Raw genomic sequence first — 17,914 nt, 5'->3', positions numbered from 1 at the left:
TTGTATATAGGCGGTTAGCCCCAAGAAACGAAAGGAAATGATTTACAAATATGATCTAGGAAACTTAAGTCTTGATTATTTCCTTCAATTCATAAAATGCGATTTCTTCTTTCTAAACTAGAAAGGAAACCTTAATTGGATTTTGTAATGGATCTTCCGAATATCTTTTATATGCCTCTTTTTAATTTATTCCTCCGCCTAACGGTCCCTTAACAAGTGCTTGGCTAACCGACTGACCAATTATTTCATATGCCTGACTGCCTGGATACACTGACAAAGTACTCATACTGTGGATTTATCAAGTGGAATGGTTGATTATTCAAATTAGATGTCACTCCTATCAAGATAGTTAATACAGTTTATTAACACAACAAGCTAAGACTAAATTATTCTATGACTAATCTCTTTATTGAGATTGATTTGTATAATCATTTAGAACACTAATCTCTTGTGCTTTACAAATGATCGAGCTGTCCTACTATTTCAATTATTGGGATATTTGAGATGCTTTATATCCTTGCTACACTCTTGTATATCAAACAAAACACAATGTTCAAAATTGTAAAGTATACAACGAAATCACCAACAACATTGTCAGATTTGCAATAATAAATGTAGTAATCAACATCATATACAAGGTAACAATAATGAGATGGACATATTTATTGCATTGGAATATAGTATGACTATTGAATTTCTTCATGTCTCCTATGAATCTCACTTCATTTTATTCAATTTAATCTTCCACATGTAATCGAAAGCTGAAGAATAATCAATTGGGATCGAGTAAATACTATTATGGGATGTATTAGGCATTAACAAAAAAAAAATGAGAGAAGGATATCTAAAGAAGCTAGGTGCGTTGGTGCATGCTCGTCCAAAACCACCGTTCTTGTTCTTGGTAGATTCATCCCGTTGTCTATCAACATGCCCTAAATCGTCCTAGGAGGGATCTCAAACACATATGTTCCACCATCGTTAGTCAAGGAGTTTGCAGTTTGGATTTGCTCCCTATAGGACTTCTGTTGAAAAATTGTCTGCACTTGCTTTCAAAAAAAAAAAAAAAATAATCGTCTGTACTTTTGGATGATGTTGACCGTCATGTTTTGCTCGACCTCCCTCCTATGTTGATATAAGAAGGTGACTATTGATTTAGAGTTGATCATCAACTCCATTCTAGCTAGTTTTCTTTCTATTCAAGTCTAGACATGTTTTTATACTCGAAAAACATCATTAAAAAGTATATTGGTTACTAAATGCATAAATAATTGAATGTATCATAGTTAATCTTATGAATATTTTGTTGGGTAATGAGATAATTCTAGAATCACTACTTAAAGATATATATGGGTAAAATTTATTTATTTGGTTTTTTTTTTTGAAAGAATGTTCATTTTTTGATGAGGTGTCCTAAGTATGTCAAAACTTTAAAAAGTACCTTTAAGCCCGTAGAATTAATTGGACTGGCCCAATTAAGAGGCAAAGTGTTGGTGAGATTCGTATTTTCATAATCCGAGAGGGAAAAAAATGTTTATTTTTAGTTGTAAACAAAGTATATACGTACGAGTAGTGCTATATAAATGGGAGTCGAGGAAAGGCCGCAAGGGAGGAATGCCGCTCGTTCCAGACCAGTCAGACGACGACTCTGATTGAACCGCCTGTCGCTTTCAGCACTCTCTCCGGTCTCCGAGCCCTTTCGTTCTCCCTTCAATTCCTATATTACCAATACCAACAAACTTTTACAGGCACTCTCGACCTAGCAATTCATAGGGTTCGGGTTTCTGCTTCTTTCACCCGACCCGGATTTTCCCCTTTAGACTACATTTGTTTAGGAATCGCTTCGCAGTTCCGCAATCCATCTTCCGGTGAGCGACAGGGACATCATATGTTTATTTTGATTGCGTTTGGTTTGCCTTCATGTTTATAATAAATATGTTTTGATTTATTCGGGCTTGTTTCTGCTAGGGCGTGTAGTTTTTGCCTAGATGATTTGTTTGTGCGTGGCGATTGTGATTTTAGTGCAGTTTTAGGGTTTTCTGCTAGGCTTTGATTGGAAGCAAAATCATTGAACCTCATGCGTATTAATGTATAATATTTGTTTGTGAATGAATTTGCGTGTGATTGCATTATATGGTTGTAAGCTTAGCATATGATCCTTCATGTTGAAGGCATATGTTCAGGCGCTGTCCAGCTTTATTGTTGCATATATTCACACACATTATTTGTTGGCATGGAGTTCAAGGTTACCTGTCATTCTTGTTGGCGTATGTTCCTGTTTTATGATGCTTAATATTCTGTTCTAATCTAATTGTTTGTATTGTAGTGTACTTGAGAAAATACAAGTGAACTGAGTTCAGATGACAATGAGCCAAATGAAGACAATAGAACTGGAAGAAGGATGGGATTTTATGCAGAAGGGAATCACAAAGCTAAAGAGGATATTGGAAGCCCAGCCCGAGTCATTTAGTTCTGAAGAGTACATGATGCTTTACACGTATCCTTTGTCATTGTTAATATTATGGTTCCTTTACTTTATCTTTCTTTTACTTCAATATTTGTTCGTCCTTAATTGTAGTTTAGTACTATCTATAATATGTGCACGCAGAAACCACCCCATGACTATTCTCAGCAGCTATATGAAAAGTATAGGGAATCATTTGATGAATACATCAACTCAGTGGTAAGAATTTTTGGTGGTTGAAGCTTATATTTTTCTGTTTTATTGAACAAACATGGCATATGTCTACATTTGAATTTTCAGTCCTTTTCAATGAAGTTTTATCTAATTAATTTTGTGTGGCAAATTTGGAGCATTGATTATTGTAGCTTGATTTGTTCTGGTTTCAATATGTTTTGCAGGTTTTGCCCTCTTTGAGAGAGAAGCATGATGAGTTCATGCTAAGGGAGCTTGTTAAAAGGTGGGCAAATCACAAGGTTATGGTCAGGTGGCTTTCTAGATTTTTCCACTATCTTGACCGGTACTTTATTGCTCGGAGGTCACTCTCTCCTCTTCATGAAGTTGGACTTTCTTGCTTCCGTGATCTGGTTTGTTTCCCGCATTTCTTTTCAACTTTTATTTGTGACCTTTCTTGATATTTTTTGTTGTTAGTATTTACTTCCTCCTTGATAACAGGTTTACCAGGAGTCAAGAGGTAAAGCTAGAGATGCTGTTATAGCTCTTGTAAGTCTTATGTCTTCTTTATCATTTGCACATTGTTTATAGCTATTTGCTACATGTTGGTAATTAGAAAAAATACTTCCCTACCAGATTGATCAAGAACGTGAGAGTGAACAGATTGATAGAGCACTATTGAAGAATGTACTAGACATTTTTGTTGAAATCGGAATGGGGCAGATGGAATACTATGAGAATGACTTTGAAGATGCATTGCTCAAGGATACTGCTGCTTATTATTCTCGGAAGGCATCAAACTGGATAGTTGAAGATTCTTGTCCAGATTACATGTTGAAGGTAATTATTGTCTTTCCTCTCTTTCTTTGGCAACTTAGTCTTGCATGTTATACCATGCTAAGTTGAAGCTTCTGTTCTCTGTAACTGCAGGCTGAAGAGTGCTTGAAGAAAGAGAAAGATAGGGTTTCTCATTATCTGCATTCCAGTAGTGAAACAAGGCTTTTGGAGGTAGTTATCAGAACATACAGACACTCTTGTCCTAAATATTGCTGCATGCTTTATGAAAAATGGTTCTTGATGAATGATTATATTTATTTCTTTATGAATGCAAAGATATTAATTTCTAGTTCTTGAATTAAGAAACCGTATTTTATTTTATTTTTGGCCCTCTCAGTCTTGAGGTTTTACACCAAAAAGTGCATCAGTTTGTTTTACCTTATCTTTTATTAGTACTTACTGTTGATGATTCTTTATGCTATAGAAAGTGCAAAATGAGTTGCTTGTAGTATACACCAATCAATTGCTTGAAAAGGAGCATTCTGGTTGCCGAGCATTACTTAGGGATGATAAGGTATAACTCTTATTTTTTTTTCATAATCGAAGTTATCCAATTGTTGCATTCATAATTTTGCCCACTTTTTGCCCTTTTGATGTTAGGTGGAAGATTTATCTAGGATGTATAGGCTTTTCTTAAAGATTACGAAAGGATTGGATCTGGTTGCCAATATGTTTAAACAGGTACTGTGGCTTATTTGTACCCCCTTTTGACTAAGAAGGCTTTCTAAGATTTTTTCCATTATGCTAAGACTTTGTGATTACTTGTTTATTGTAGCATGTCACTGCTGAAGGCATGGTATTGGTGCAGCAGGCTGAAGATGCAGCTAGTAGTAAGGTAGCCTCCGTCTCACGAGTATCTGTTTACTTCCCAACTGTTTTAAAGGATATTGCTATTCTTGATGGTTCAGACCACTTATTAAGAATAGCTTCGACTTAGCTTCTTACTGCTTCATTTCCATTAGCAATGCTTATTAAGGAGTTGGGTTAAGGAAAAAATGTGCGACTATGCTTCTTGTACTGATTTCTTAGGTGGACTGCATACTAATAACTGGGTAGCATTAATAAGTTTCCTTGAGCATTAGTGCACTACATTAAAGAAGGAAAAAGTGGAGTGAAAGTTGCTTGTTCCTTCGCGCTGGCCTAAAAAAATGGTGTTTAATATTTTTGTACAGGCTGAGAGCTCAGGGAGTTCACAGGAGCAGGTAAATACTTTTCTTACAAAATTCATGTTTCACATACTACTGCTTAAGAAAAGCTATACATTCTCAGCTGCTTCTCTCTCTCTCTCTCTTCTTCTTCATCTTGTTTTTTTTTTTTTTTTTTTTTTTTGGTAATAGCATACCATATTATATTGCCACAATTAAAAATGGCCTACAATTTATGTAATTTAATTTTATTTTTTTAAAACTGAACTATACACTTATGAATGTTGTCTTTCAGGTCTTTGTTAGGAAAGTGATTGAGCTTCATGACAAGTATATGGCATATGTGACAGACTGTTTCTCCAACAATTCTCTCTTTCACAAGGTAAGCTAAACATTCAGTGGTTATGTTGTTTTTGCCATTTGTATTATTTCTAAATAATTAAAAATCCTGGTTTCCTGTAGGCTTTGAAAGAAGCATTTGAGGTATTCTGTAATAAAATTGTTGCTGGCTGCTCCAGTGCTGAACTCTTGGCTTCTTATTGTGATAATATCCTTAAAAAGGGTGGGAGTGAAAAACTGAGTGATGAGGCTATTGAGGAAACATTGGATAAGGTAATAATGCAAACTAATTTGACAGCACGGATTTCTTTTTCAAATTATATGGAGATCAAAGTCTCTTTCTTCAGTTTGTCTTCACTCATGTGGATATCATGCACTTTGCAGGTTGTCAAGCTTTTGGCATATATCAGTGATAAAGATCTTTTTGCTGAATTTTACCGGTGAGAACCTGACTGCAATTTGTGTGTGTTAATTTTTTTTTTTTTTTTTTTTTTAACATTGACTTCCTATGTTTATTGTATTGATTACTGTTTATAGGAAGAAGCTGTCTCGTCGATTGCTTTTTGATAAAAGTGCAAATGATGACCACGAAAGATTAATCCTCACAAAGCTAAAGCAGCAGTGTGGTGGACAGTTCACCTCAAAGATGGAGGGAATGGTGAGTGGAGCTTTGTTGTATACTTGTATGATTGATTTCTTAAAAAATCTTGTGTCTTCTCTTTCTAATTTTTGTTGACGTTCTCTTCCACCACCAGGTTACAGATTTGACGCTAGCGAAGGAAAATCAGAACCACTTCCAGGATTATCTTAACAATAATCCAGCTGCTAGTCCTGGGATTGATTTGACTGTCACTGTTCTTACAACTGGGTTCTGGCCTAGCTATAAATCCTCTGATTTGAGTCTCCCGGAGGAGATGGTGGGTTCTGCTTAGTATTTGATGAGATAATGCGGTTTTGATTTTTTGTAGGTGGTTTACTATTGTATAGCAGTGTCCTTACATTGTTCAATTGTTTCAGGTCAAGTGTGTGGAGGTTTTCAAAGAATTTTATCAGACAAAAACAAAACACAGGAAACTTACATGGATTTATTCACTGGGAACATGCAACATAAATGGAAAGTTTGAGCAAAAAACCATTGAACTGATTTTGGGAACATATCAGGTTATGTATTTTTATTAAATTGTAATTGTTCCCTTGGTTGATTACAGCCATTGGAGACTGATTCTATTTTTATGGTTGTCATTTCAGGCAGCTGCATTGTTACTCTTCAATGCCTCAGATAGACTAAGTTACCAAGATATTAAAAGCCAGCTAAACTTGGCTGATGATGACTTGGTCAGATTGCTACAGTCTCTTTCATGCGCCAAATATAAAATTCTGATTAAGGAACCTAGCAATAGAACCGTTTCGTCCAATGATTATTTTGAGTTCAACTCCAAATTTACTGACAGAATGAGGAGAATCAGGGTAATTTTATATATACATCCTTAAATCTTGTTATTTTTCACTTTAGGTTTAAGTTCCTTTCTAAACAAGTTGCATCTCTCTGTAGATACCTCTGCCTCCTGTGGATGAAAGGAAAAAAGTGGTGGAGGATGTCGACAAGGATAGGCGTTATGCTATTGATGCATGTATTGTACGAATCATGAAGAGTAGAAAAGTTCTGGCTCATCAACAGTTGGTTTTGGAGTGTGTTGAGCAGTTGAGTCGAATGTTCAAGGTATGCCATGTATCCATTGTGCATTTGCACTTTGAGAACCCCCATTCTTTTTGGAAGGCTTAAATTCTTGTGTGTTTTCTGCAGCCCGACTTCAAGGCAATCAAGAAGCGAATTGAAGATCTAATAACTCGGGACTACTTGGAACGAGACAAAGAGAACCCGAACATGTTCAGGTACCTGGCGTAAATGGAGCTGCATTGGCAAGGCGCTGCTGCTGAATGTTTCTAGGAGAAATTGCCCTCGAGTATTTGGTTTTACAGTATAGGTTATTATTTGGTTGTAGTTGGTTAGTGCATTTTGTGTTTTTGAACTCGAGCCTCTAAAATAGAGCAAGCTGGTGCTGTGAATAGATGGAAATCATATTACTTTAATGCTCCTATTATTAGTATATTTTACTATTGTCTTCTATGAATAAGCAATGCCGATCTTGTCCATTTACTTTCATGATTTTTGACTTTTTGTATAGAACCTCGAGACTTTAATTCCTGTCAATCATTAAATAATATCCACCAGAGGAAAACAGTTTGTAATTATTTCAATTAGCAATTACTTCTACTTTTACTCTTTTATTTATTTATTATTATTATTTTGCTTTTTTTTTTTTTTTGAGTGTTGATGAAATTCTTTAGCTACTACTCTCGTCTAGTGAAGTAACACAAGAAAATAAATCAATTTATATGTACTGTCACTATTTGATCCGATTCAAATTAAGAAGACTAATAACTAATAAGTCACTCTTACTGAAAATTAAATTTAAACTTATTTTCAAATTAAGAAAGTTAATGAACCATTCTTATTGGAAATTGAACTTAAACTTATAATCTTAATAAGTTGACTAACTTGGCTAAAGTTGTGAATGTTGTACTATGTATATGTTGTTAATGTTGTTCAAAAAAAATATTCATGGTATTATGTATGTATATGTCGTTGAAGTGCCTCGATCTGTTGCATGCATAATCACCTGGATGGTGATGCTCCTTCAAACTTCAAACTGATCTCGCAATGCCTCGTATTTCATAAGTTCCGCCATTGACAATGAAGGAGACAGGTCCGATAAAACCTTCAAAACCCAACCAAACAAACTTGTATCAGAAACCCAACAATCTCACTCTGCTCGTTTATCCAACTAACTCATTCCTCATACCTTCATAAAATCGTCATACTCAACTACAATCGCATCTTTTGTGTCGCCCGACCCATCACCAGAATCCAAGCCAATAGCTAACGCCTGCAACATTCATACGAAAAACATTGTCAAGTACTGTATGTGCCACCGCCTTACATTGCAATCGGTGTTTAAGCATATCATATATTCATATCAACCTTGCGCTTTGCAGCGTGAAACCAGGCATCAGCACACAGGGCATACATATCAGCGCCTGTAAAGTTCGGAGGGCATTTCTTTGCTATTGAGAGTAGAGAAACATCTTCGTGCAATTTGAATTTCCTAGTCAGTGCTTTAAGAACCCTGCAAAAAATTATTTGTAAATCGACTATAATGGAATTGGCGTCTTTTCTGGCACCTCTTCAAAATGAAAGAAACAAAACTCACCTCTCTCTGTAAGAAGCTTCGGAATTGACACCAACATATAGGAGCTTATCGAACCGACCTGGCCTCAAAAGAGCGGGGTCGATAAGATCTGGCCTGTTGCTGGCCCCAATAATGAACAAGTCCTTTAAACGAGACGACAAAGAATTAGAGCCAAGGGACGAGAAAGGTGAAATAGGTGATTGAATCAAGTAGCGTAACAAACCTGGGTAGAATCGTTCAGTCCATCAATCTCAGCAAGCATCTGAATAGTGCAACTTTAATATATCAAAAATCATGAAAGAAAGAATACGGTTTACCAAAAATATAATTAGAGCGAATTTGTACCTGAGAAACCACACGATCCATTACTCCTCCAGAATCTCCAGAAGCACCCCTAGCAGGTGCAAGAGAGTCGAGCTCATCGAAGAAGATGACACATGGGCGAGCTGATCTGGCCTATATGGAATATGACGAAAACGCGATTGAGAAGTTGAACTAGAATCTTGCTCCAAGAAAAGGAAGAAAAACCAATCTCTTACCTTCTGGAATATGTCACGAACATTCTTCTCTGATTCTCCAATGTACATGTTAATTAACTCAGGCCCTTTTACGCTCAGAAAATTCAGCGAGCATTCAGTAGCGACAGCTTTTGCGAGTAAAGTCTGACATTGACAACAGAACAAGAATAAGCACTCCATGATCAAGGCAACACGACATGAAATAGCGTGAGAGACAATGAACTCACTTTCCCGGTACCAGGAGGACCATAAAGAAGAACCCCAGATCGCTTGCGCAATCCAGATGAAAATAAATCTTTATGTAGTAGAGGAAGCTGCAAAAACCAATCAAGAAAAACAATTTGCGACATATCATCCACTAACCGAGTATAAATAACTGCCAAGATGTGTTCATCGTTACAGATAAATTCAAAATCACGTGCCTACTTGAAAAGGACGTATATTTGATTTTTTCATGGTACAGAAAAACATTACCTGCACGGTGTCAAGAATCGATTTTTTCACATCCTCAAGCCCGCCAACATCTTCCCATTTCACATCAGGAACCTGCTCTACCAGAAGATTCGTATGCAAGATATCGTTGCCAACAGTGAAATGTCAGAACGTCAGATCAAAGACCGTTAAAAAGAGAATCTGTTTTCACACTTTGTACTGTACCTTCGGAGTGCCCAAAGCTGATGCATTTCTTTTCTTTGACCGCTCCATTGATTTCATTAAATCTTCTTTACTTAAGACTTGAGATGAACTAACCAACCCATCATTCTCAACCGGCTTGGTATCCAGAGAAGTTTTATTAAGATTTTCTGGCTCACTTTTGACATGTTTAATATTTTGGCTCGAAATCAAACTCGCACCAGCATCAGCAATTAAAGCACGCAGATCCCTTGGCATGAAACCAGATGTCTGCCCAACTATATCTTTTATGAAGTCCTCCGTAGAAGCCTGCAATAAACAATAACCCGATCCATCAAAGTCAATTACCATGAGAAAAAGTAAACATCAAGGCTCAACATTCAATTGCCAACCGGGAAAGGTATCATTTTTTTGGTCTGGCCATGAGGTGTCCTGAGCAGGCCCTAACTATAGAGCAAGGTTGAAAAAATCACTAGGCGCCTAGGGACCACCTAGGGCGCATAGAGCGCCTAGAGCAATTAATCGGCGCCTAGGTGGCCGACCGCCTAGCGCCTAGAGCGATTAATCGGCGCCTAGGCCCGATTTTTGCAACACTGCTATAGAGGCACCTTTAAGCCCGTACCATACTCAGACTAATCCTCATTCGCACCGGGCCGGCCGAATTAAGGGGCGAAGTGCTGGCCAGATTGGTTTTTCCATACAAGAGGGGGTTCAAACTCTCGACCTCTCTTAAGGGATGGGAGTGCACGACCACTCACGCCAACCAAGCTGGTTACCAAGAAAGGTATCATAGTTTAGAGAACATTGCAATTTAGAAAAACACCGAGGAGGAATTTAATGTCACGTGCATTTGGGAGCATTGTAGTGATGCATTGAAGAGACTGGGACATCATTTCTTTCCTTTGTTCCTCAGTCAACGGTGCCATACTGATTTCATGACTGAAGCATCGCCTAATAGCTGGTGGAAGTCCTTCAGAACTATCAGCAGCAGCAATAAACAGCACCGGATGCCCACTTGTTCTACGAGCAACCTTTCCTTGCCACACCGAAAGAGAGACAGAGAATTTTAATTCACATTAGTCTATGTTTCCAAGCCACCATAATATCAGCACATTATGGTTTTATTGTACAAAAAAACTAATCATATTTGCAGCAATTCGGTGTAAGATACAATATAACAGTGAATTGCACTTACATCATCACCTTTTGAGTTTTCTTCAAAGTGAAGGTCTTCATCACCAATTGGCTCGGTGAATTCCTTTATGACAGATGCAACTTCGAAATTGACACCAAGTTGCTCATGTGCTGAACCCTCATGAGACACCAAATTACGAAGGACATCAAAATGTCGTAGTAGAAGTATTGTTGGAGAGTATCTGTATCCAAAATTGTAGGTCGGGAATGAAAAAACTAGAATCAAACTGGGAATGTGAAATTAAATATCAATGGGACTATGGGAGTGATGATTTTAAAATGCATATGGATATGATAATTATAAGGATCTTCAATATCAAGTATTCACATTAGTTGATCAGTCCTATAAATTTTTATTACACCGGAAGTGTGAAATTACCTGCGAGCTGTGCTGAAAGCTTGAGCCAGAACAGCAGACGTCTTTCTTTCAGAAGACGAGAATAGATTGTGACAACTATATTCCACCACATGCAGGCCTAACCGACGAGCTACAAATTTAGTTAAGGTGGTCTTCCCGATGCCTGCAGAACTCTTGAAATGTTGGTCAGGAGGAAACATATAATATAAATAGAAAGGCATTCCATTTATCAGCAGACGATGAAGTATGAAATATACCAGGCGAACCAGACAAGAGAACAGAAACCCTGAATTTTGATGAAAGTGGTGACGGGCATAATGCTGGCATAAGAACGGAGGCCAAAGTCTTCACAGTGTTCGCTTGTAAAGGCAAGAAACGTTGAGGTCCAGGAATTAAAAAATCCGGGGGGATAGCAGAGGGAGCGTTTCCTCCAAGTACTAGTGCAGTCTGAGCACGGTTGGCTCTCAAAAAAGGTTCTTCTGATGGTTCCATAGCCACAACCTGGTAAGAATGTAGGTAGATGATGATAAAATATAGGGATCAAGAACTTCCTTAAACAATCCACTCATTACACTAAGATACAAAATTTTAACCTTGAAGTATATGATTTCAGAACCACCAGTCTGAAGTTTCTGGGTGCAGGGAACACACAAAGCTGATTTGCAATTCCAATTAATGCTTACACTGAAAAGATCACCTCTTGCAAGAAACCTATCTACTGAGAAGTATTGATTCAATGCCAAATCAATCAACTCTTGACGATCTTCTGCCTCAACAAGTGAAGTTTTTCTAACAGACTTGAGCATACCACATTCAGGCATCTTAACAAAAGAAGCCCTAAGATGTTTTGCATACTTTGGCAACTGATCTAATGGTTCAATTCCTAGACTAATGACAGCACTTTCATTTCCACTTTCCACCTTGATGTCAAACAAAGGAGACAAAGTCTCGTTATTTTGGTGAATAACCGATTTCAAACACGATATATGCAAATTAAGGTTAAATGCCAAAATTGGAGATAAATAGGCAGTTTCCTGATCTGTCTTGGGGGAATGAACATCACCATAACAATGTGATGGCAAAACAAGCATTGCCTGGGGAGATTCTGAGAGAAGTGGTGTGCTACTGGGCAATGTCTTATCAGTATGGGGAGGATCCAGAACTATTACTTGCCCAATTCTTAGCCCACTCATGTCAACATTCTTTATCAGTACCTAAGTTCAGAGAGGGAGAGTGAAAAGGTCAATCACACAGAATGCCTGAAACTTGCAGAAAGCAAAAATCTTGAATTTCTTAAGCTCCATGTTAGTGAAAACTGAAAAGCCTATCTAATTATACCATGATTAACTAACTTTGATAAATACCACAATCAACTTGGACTTGGAACCATAATCATAATTCTAAGTTCTCACCATATACTTATGCTTTGCCAAGAGAAACAAAAAAAAAAAAAAAAAAAAAAAAAGAAGATCAAGTTTTTACCAGTGACCCGGAAGTTATGGAGAGTCTTTTGAGAGAAGAAGTGGAAAGGCCGACCATGGTGGAACAGTCAAGAGAAGACCCTGCCTTCGCGGGTGAAATTCCATTTAGGTCCTTGGGCAATTGGAGAATTCCTGCTCTTAACTGTATACTAGAATTTGTCAGGGACGAAGAGGAAAGGGGCTTAATTGGCTCTGTGAGCTTATGTTCATCGTTGAGAATGGAGGTGAGGTGAGCTTTGGTGGAGGAAAGTATCAAAGGCTTTCTTTTCCTCGCCATCCTCACCGTCGAAATCTATCAGCTTTGCTTCAATCGGCAGTTGAACACGGCGGCGGTTGGTTGGTTGGCCGGAACTCTGAATTCAGCAAAATCAAGAAACGTCTTAAAGGGACTGTTCAGCAAATTGAAATATTTTAAAGGTTAAAATAGAAAAACAGTAAAGTCGTGGGACACGAGTGGAATTAACTTAAAACTTTTACCATGATTAGATAAAATTGTCGGAATTTCTTCATAATTTACAGAATTACAGAGCAAAATGCGCCCATCATACTCGAAGTGAGAAATGCTTTGCCTTTTCCCGGTCTCTTTAGGTGCGTACACTTCTCCTCTCTTCTTGTTCCCCAACTTCATAAGCGTAAATGTATTATCGTCTGTAAAAGTGGATTTTTTTGGGTACTTCTGTGAGGAGAATTTGAACAAAAAATTGGAATGGTATTAGTTCTTGGATGAAGGCTTTCTTAATTCGCATGCTTTTAAATTTTATTTTATTTTTGCTTCTGGGTTGATTTAATCCGTGTAAATGAGTCATCTTGGTGATAGTTTGTGCTGCCAAAATTTTACTGTCTCTGATGTGATAATGCAAGCACAGACAAAGAAAGGAAGGATAACCTAGGCTGTGATTGGTTCATGAATTTACACATCTGGAATGAGAATCAAAATTATAATTAGTGTTAGGTTGACAACTTTTTAAAACACAAATATTAGATTTGATTACTCCTTCAATTAAAAATCTCATTCCCTAATTAAAAACGGGTATCATTCCATTTTATTGGATCAATTCCCTTAATTTTTTATTTTTGTATTTTTGTATTTTTAAAACTTTTATTCCCATTATAGAGTCATACATAACCAAACATCAATATTGGTAATCATTCCAATTCCATTTTACTACCAAACATGCAAAATACTATAACAAAAGCATATTACTATTACCAAGTATTTGATTCCCACTGTTGCAAAAATCGCGCCTAGGCGCCCAGCCTCCTAGGCGGCCTAGGCACCCGGTCCCCAGGCGCCTAGAGGGCGCCTAGCGATTTTTTCAACATTGTTGATTCCCATTCCGATTCCCTTATGCGAACCATACACACCCCTAGTCTTGTTGGATTCATTAAGATCAATTCTTTGCTGTTCATAAGTATATTTGCTCTTGTCAAAAAAAAGATGAAATTCCCTCACCCAGGACCCCACACCCCCCGGCTTGACAGTAGGATAGTGGATGGGTATAGTTATTTGGTGCTTACAAGGAGCTCACACCGTAACTGTCATGACCTGATCCTGTGTCTTTACCTATAATCTACTATACAGGAACCAACTAAGCTGCCATCCGGACTAAATAGATTTGCTCTGCACTTATGGACTGCAGGATAAAGTATGAACTCAATTTGCTGAAAATGGTTCTTTTGGGGTATATTGTTTTTCCAAGCTATTCTCTGTTCATTTATTGCCCTTATAGGCAACTGGAGCAGGATGTGGAAACTGTTGTCAAGGTGCTACAACCTGGACCATTGGGAATCAATGAATCATAGAGCACAAGGATATACAGAAGGCAAATGACACTGTTAAGAGAGCCATGGCGAATTGGAGGCATGCCAAAACTCAGAAACACAACCCCTTAAGATCTCTGTTCAAATGTCATTTAAATATGAGCTCTCACATTATTAACAGACGTAATACATAATTCAAACGTAGAGAACTCGAGCAGTCATTGATTATGTTACATAAAATATTCTCAATGACATGTTCTCGTTGGAACTGCTAAAGCCAGATTACCACCGACAGTCATTCAGAGCTTCGTTATGTTCACCCGATACCATATAGGAGGGAGGCTATACCTATACCCATATGGCTTTTGCCTTCTTGAGCAATGGGACTAACTTTCCCTTGAGGTGGAGGCTCATGACCTCGTTTGCTCCCCCGACCAATTCTTCCCCTATATATACAGCCGGTACGCTTGGCCTTTGCCCCAATGCTGTCAGTGCTCGTTCTAGCTGTTGCCCATTGGGAAGCTCGTCGAGCTCATAAACCATCGGGTTTGCCCCAAAACTGCTAATGAGGGTCTTGATAGTGTGGCACATGCAGCAAGACCCCTTGCTGAAGATCACCACTGGCCTGCCTGCCGCCAAGCTGTCCACTGAATTCATTGCCCCGAAAAACAAAAGAACTTTGAGCACGAGAGAAAACGAGAGAAAAATGTAGGAGATATGAATGTTTGTGAAGTGAGGAGGTTGTCTTGATCTCCATGAAGCTTATATACACACACACAAGCTCAGAGGCGGTGACCTGTTCTTCAAGACACGTGAAAAGGAAAAAAAAAAAAAAATAAAGAAATCGGGAGAGAACAAGAATTGTTCAGATCACGATATTTCATAGATTCCCAAACAATATCCATCTCAGGTACAAGTTGCCAAGAAAGTAAACGATAAGGAGAGACATTCTTGACAAGACAGTCCTCACAGTCACGCAAGAGCCTGTGCTGCAACTACTGCAAACTCAAATAAGAGGTTAGTCTCTTGATATTGCTGTGCATTACACAATTGATTATCATTATCTGCCCTTAGGTGCCACCCAAGAGTTCAATTAGCTCGTTTTTAGATTATTATGGAAATTTAGAATATTTTCGAGAGACCTGGAGCATCTGGTGAGGTGGAGAGTTAGTGTTATCCTGTCAATTTGCCCCCTATTTCAAGATTCTCATGCAAAATATTTCCAGAAAAACCAAACCCAAAGTTTTGATTGGAAAACATAATGCTTAGGAAAGGTGATTTACCCTTGAAGTGAAATTGAAGAAAGAAAATAACATCATCTTTATCTGTACATACAGGAGAGAAGATACCCCGTTATCCTCTCCTCAACACGTTGCATTTATTTGTAAAAAATTATATGCAGAGATATTTTTCCACTACAAGATTAGAATTGACAGACATATATAGGATTCATTAATGCATGATATGATGTGCATAAACACTATAACAGATCCTTATCAACGTGTTGGTTTTCTGTTTTGAGGTTGATCATCTGGTTTTCATTTACGGATTTGTTTTTATTCTGCCTTTTTAAAAGACTCGAAACATTGCATTATATTGCAGAGAACATATGGTAGTATAGAACAATAATTCTGCCTCTAAACAAAGCTAACAAAACCCTCTAATCCATTACTGTTTACTTTGTCTCCGAGACACAGCTCATCTGATTGATCAATCTAAAGAATTGTTCGTAACTTTGCTTTTCTTGTAGGCAAATGGTGCAAGGTTTAGTTGGGACTCAACATTATGCGGTTTACTTTTTCGACTCTAGGACAAGGACATGTAGGGACTCTCGGGTGAGGTTGAATCTTTCATTATTGTTTGCTTTTGTAAGAGACTAGTAGATGGCTTGTTTCCATAGCCACTAAGCCAGACCAAAATGGTCTCATTTCCATTTACAGCCGTTAAGAGTCCCACATTGAAAAAATAAGAAAGAATATATGAGTGTTTATAAGGTCATGGGTTTGACCGTTAGACTAGCTAATTGGTTGGATTTAATCTTTTAATGTAGTTTGACCCATGTACATTATAGCCCAATTGAGTGATCTAGCCCAATCTAAGATTATAAGAACAGCCTTCCAGCCATGCAGACAACCTTATTAACACTCCCATGTTTCAATCTGTGAGAAGTAAACAAACCTCAGCATTCCTCCTGAAAATAAGCTTTGAAATCAAGAAATGAAAGATGAATAGAAACGGATGTGATGTTTTGAGAACAGAACAAAAAGTTGGTGTCTTCTAGTAGCAACCACCTTTGGGGCATTGGTGGATCATATCCTTTTTTGGTGTTTGTTGATAAAGTAAAAAATTATTGTGATTATGCTAATAAGGAATCATGGAATATTGTGATGTTTCGGGATGTGGATGTTGACACGTGTGTAGTTGCTGCTCGACAGAAAAAGTGACTGGCTCCAATTAACATGAAGGGCTACTTATCCTTCTAGGATTCACTTTGTTCTATTATTAAAAAAGGAATCATGCCCCGAAAAGAGTCGGATAAAGTATGACTCTCGTACTAGAAGGTCACGGATTTAATTCTTGTTAGTATTCTTGATAGACATAGAGAAGTCACAATGACAAGTGTCTAATTGTTATGCGTTTAAGATTATTTTGCTTGTCATTTGTTATAATTTTATCCAATCATTTCTTATTTGATTCAAATGTGTGTTTAGGTATAATATTGATGATTGAGATGAATTGAATGATCTTTAATTGTGTGATTTTTCTCAATCTTTAAGTTGTGTTTTGCATCTAGAACATAAATGCTCTGAAGTTTAAGTCCTATTTATTTATTTCATATTTATATCTCTTCTTAATATATGTTTGTGATATCTTGTTTAGTTACCTAGTCTTAACCTTGTTATGAATTGTTTAGCTTCTTATGCATTTCTTAATATTAGTGTTTAGTTACTTGTTGTCACATATTGTGTGTCATATCTCCTAATTCCTAGAGAATGATAAATTTTTCGTGTTTCCCCTAGCTATATCACACAACATGCGGGATAGTTAGAAACTACCACTAGAAATAGATAAGTGAGTAAATACCCAAAATGGTCCCTTGACTATAGCTAAATTCACAAATTGGTCATCGACTTTCAATTTTAACCAATGAGTTTTTTACACTTTTGGTCCCACGACTATAGTGGCACTGGCAGAGTTGATCCACGATTTTTGAACCTTACAATTTTAGTCCACGACTATTGATTTTTTTGCAAAAATGGCCCTTCCGGCCACTTTTCCGTCAAAATGTCACCGGAAGAAAAATTTTCTGTTTTTAGCAGGGGTAAAATTGACATTTGACTTGTCTCCAAAAAATAAATAAATAAATAAATTGGCGTTTGACTTAAAAATAGTACTACTCCTCTTATTCACCAAAACAACAAACAAAATAAAACCCCCCCAAATTTCTTGAACCCTACCTGCGAACAAGACGCCATTGCAGATGCAGCAGAAGCATAAACAGGCATTTCGGAGAAGGCCTCCTATCGATTCAGACACGTCCGAGTCAGAGTTAACTCAAGCAATTCTGAAATTCGAAGAAGCTTACGAGCAAGCAGAGAATGCAAAGTTGCAGCAGATGGTGGTGATGGAAAAACAGAGAATGAAGTTTGTAGATAATGAAGTTTGCAGTAACTAGGAAGCGTTTTAAATTAGGTTGGTTAGTGTGCATTTTTGGCAAATGACTAATGCTCTTGTTTCTTTTACTCATTATGAATGTTCATGTTG

At 37.5% G+C, this 17,914-nt stretch overlaps 3 protein-coding genes across 4 annotated transcripts; 1 reads left to right on the top strand and 2 right to left on the bottom strand.

Annotated features, from left to right (window-relative positions):
* Nucleotides 1–1,587: 1,587 nt before the first annotated feature.
* On the top strand, nucleotides 1,588–7,212 carry LOC109191341 (cullin-1-like). The gene is made up of 20 exons (XM_019341966.1): nucleotides 1,588–1,865; nucleotides 2,324–2,494; nucleotides 2,581–2,680; nucleotides 2,860–3,045; nucleotides 3,134–3,181; nucleotides 3,269–3,472; nucleotides 3,563–3,640; nucleotides 3,894–3,983; nucleotides 4,070–4,150; nucleotides 4,245–4,304; nucleotides 4,642–4,671; nucleotides 4,910–4,996; nucleotides 5,077–5,226; nucleotides 5,338–5,393; nucleotides 5,491–5,611; nucleotides 5,709–5,870; nucleotides 5,971–6,114; nucleotides 6,202–6,420; nucleotides 6,506–6,673; nucleotides 6,758–7,212. Exons 2-20 carry the CDS (start codon nucleotides 2,358–2,360, stop codon nucleotides 6,857–6,859), a joined length of 2,223 nt encoding a protein of 740 aa, XP_019197511.1. The 5' UTR covers nucleotides 1,588–1,865; nucleotides 2,324–2,357; the 3' UTR covers nucleotides 6,860–7,212.
* A 257-nt stretch (nucleotides 7,213–7,469) lies between these two features.
* Nucleotides 7,470–12,773, bottom strand: LOC109191340 (peroxisome biogenesis protein 6). Of its 2 annotated transcripts, none has more exons than XM_019341965.1 (16): nucleotides 12,390–12,773; nucleotides 11,501–12,121; nucleotides 11,165–11,408; nucleotides 10,929–11,070; nucleotides 10,559–10,731; nucleotides 10,204–10,391; nucleotides 9,380–9,664; nucleotides 9,197–9,268; nucleotides 8,950–9,036; nucleotides 8,744–8,866; nucleotides 8,550–8,660; nucleotides 8,428–8,466; nucleotides 8,226–8,347; nucleotides 7,997–8,141; nucleotides 7,818–7,901; nucleotides 7,470–7,733 (listed from the first exon to the last, which is right to left on the bottom strand). In XM_019341965.1, exons 1-16 carry the CDS (start codon nucleotides 12,663–12,665, stop codon nucleotides 7,653–7,655), a joined length of 2,793 nt encoding a protein of 930 aa, XP_019197510.1. In that variant the 5' UTR covers nucleotides 12,666–12,773; the 3' UTR covers nucleotides 7,470–7,652. The 2 variants fall into 2 exon arrangements, with proteins under 2 accessions (XP_019197510.1, XP_019197509.1); XM_019341964.1 differs by having other exon boundaries at nucleotides 10,204–10,386; nucleotides 10,551–10,731; nucleotides 12,390–12,772.
* Nucleotides 12,774–14,285: 1,512 nt separating this feature from the next.
* On the bottom strand, nucleotides 14,286–14,914 carry LOC109191342 (monothiol glutaredoxin-S2-like). Its single transcript, XM_019341968.1, has one exon. It carries the CDS (start codon nucleotides 14,804–14,806, stop codon nucleotides 14,498–14,500), a length of 309 nt encoding a protein of 102 aa, XP_019197513.1. The 5' UTR covers nucleotides 14,807–14,914; the 3' UTR covers nucleotides 14,286–14,497.
* Between the last annotated feature and the right edge of the window lie 3,000 nt (nucleotides 14,915–17,914).

This window comes from Ipomoea nil, unplaced genomic scaffold (genome assembly GCF_001879475.1).
Source record: "Ipomoea nil cultivar Tokyo-kokei standard unplaced genomic scaffold, Asagao_1.1 scaffold1619, whole genome shotgun sequence".
In the NCBI taxonomy this organism is placed as follows: Eukaryota; Viridiplantae; Streptophyta; class Magnoliopsida; order Solanales; family Convolvulaceae; genus Ipomoea; species Ipomoea nil.
The sequence above is the reverse complement of the archived record's forward strand: the minus strand, read 5'-3'. Positions and strand labels throughout refer to the sequence as shown.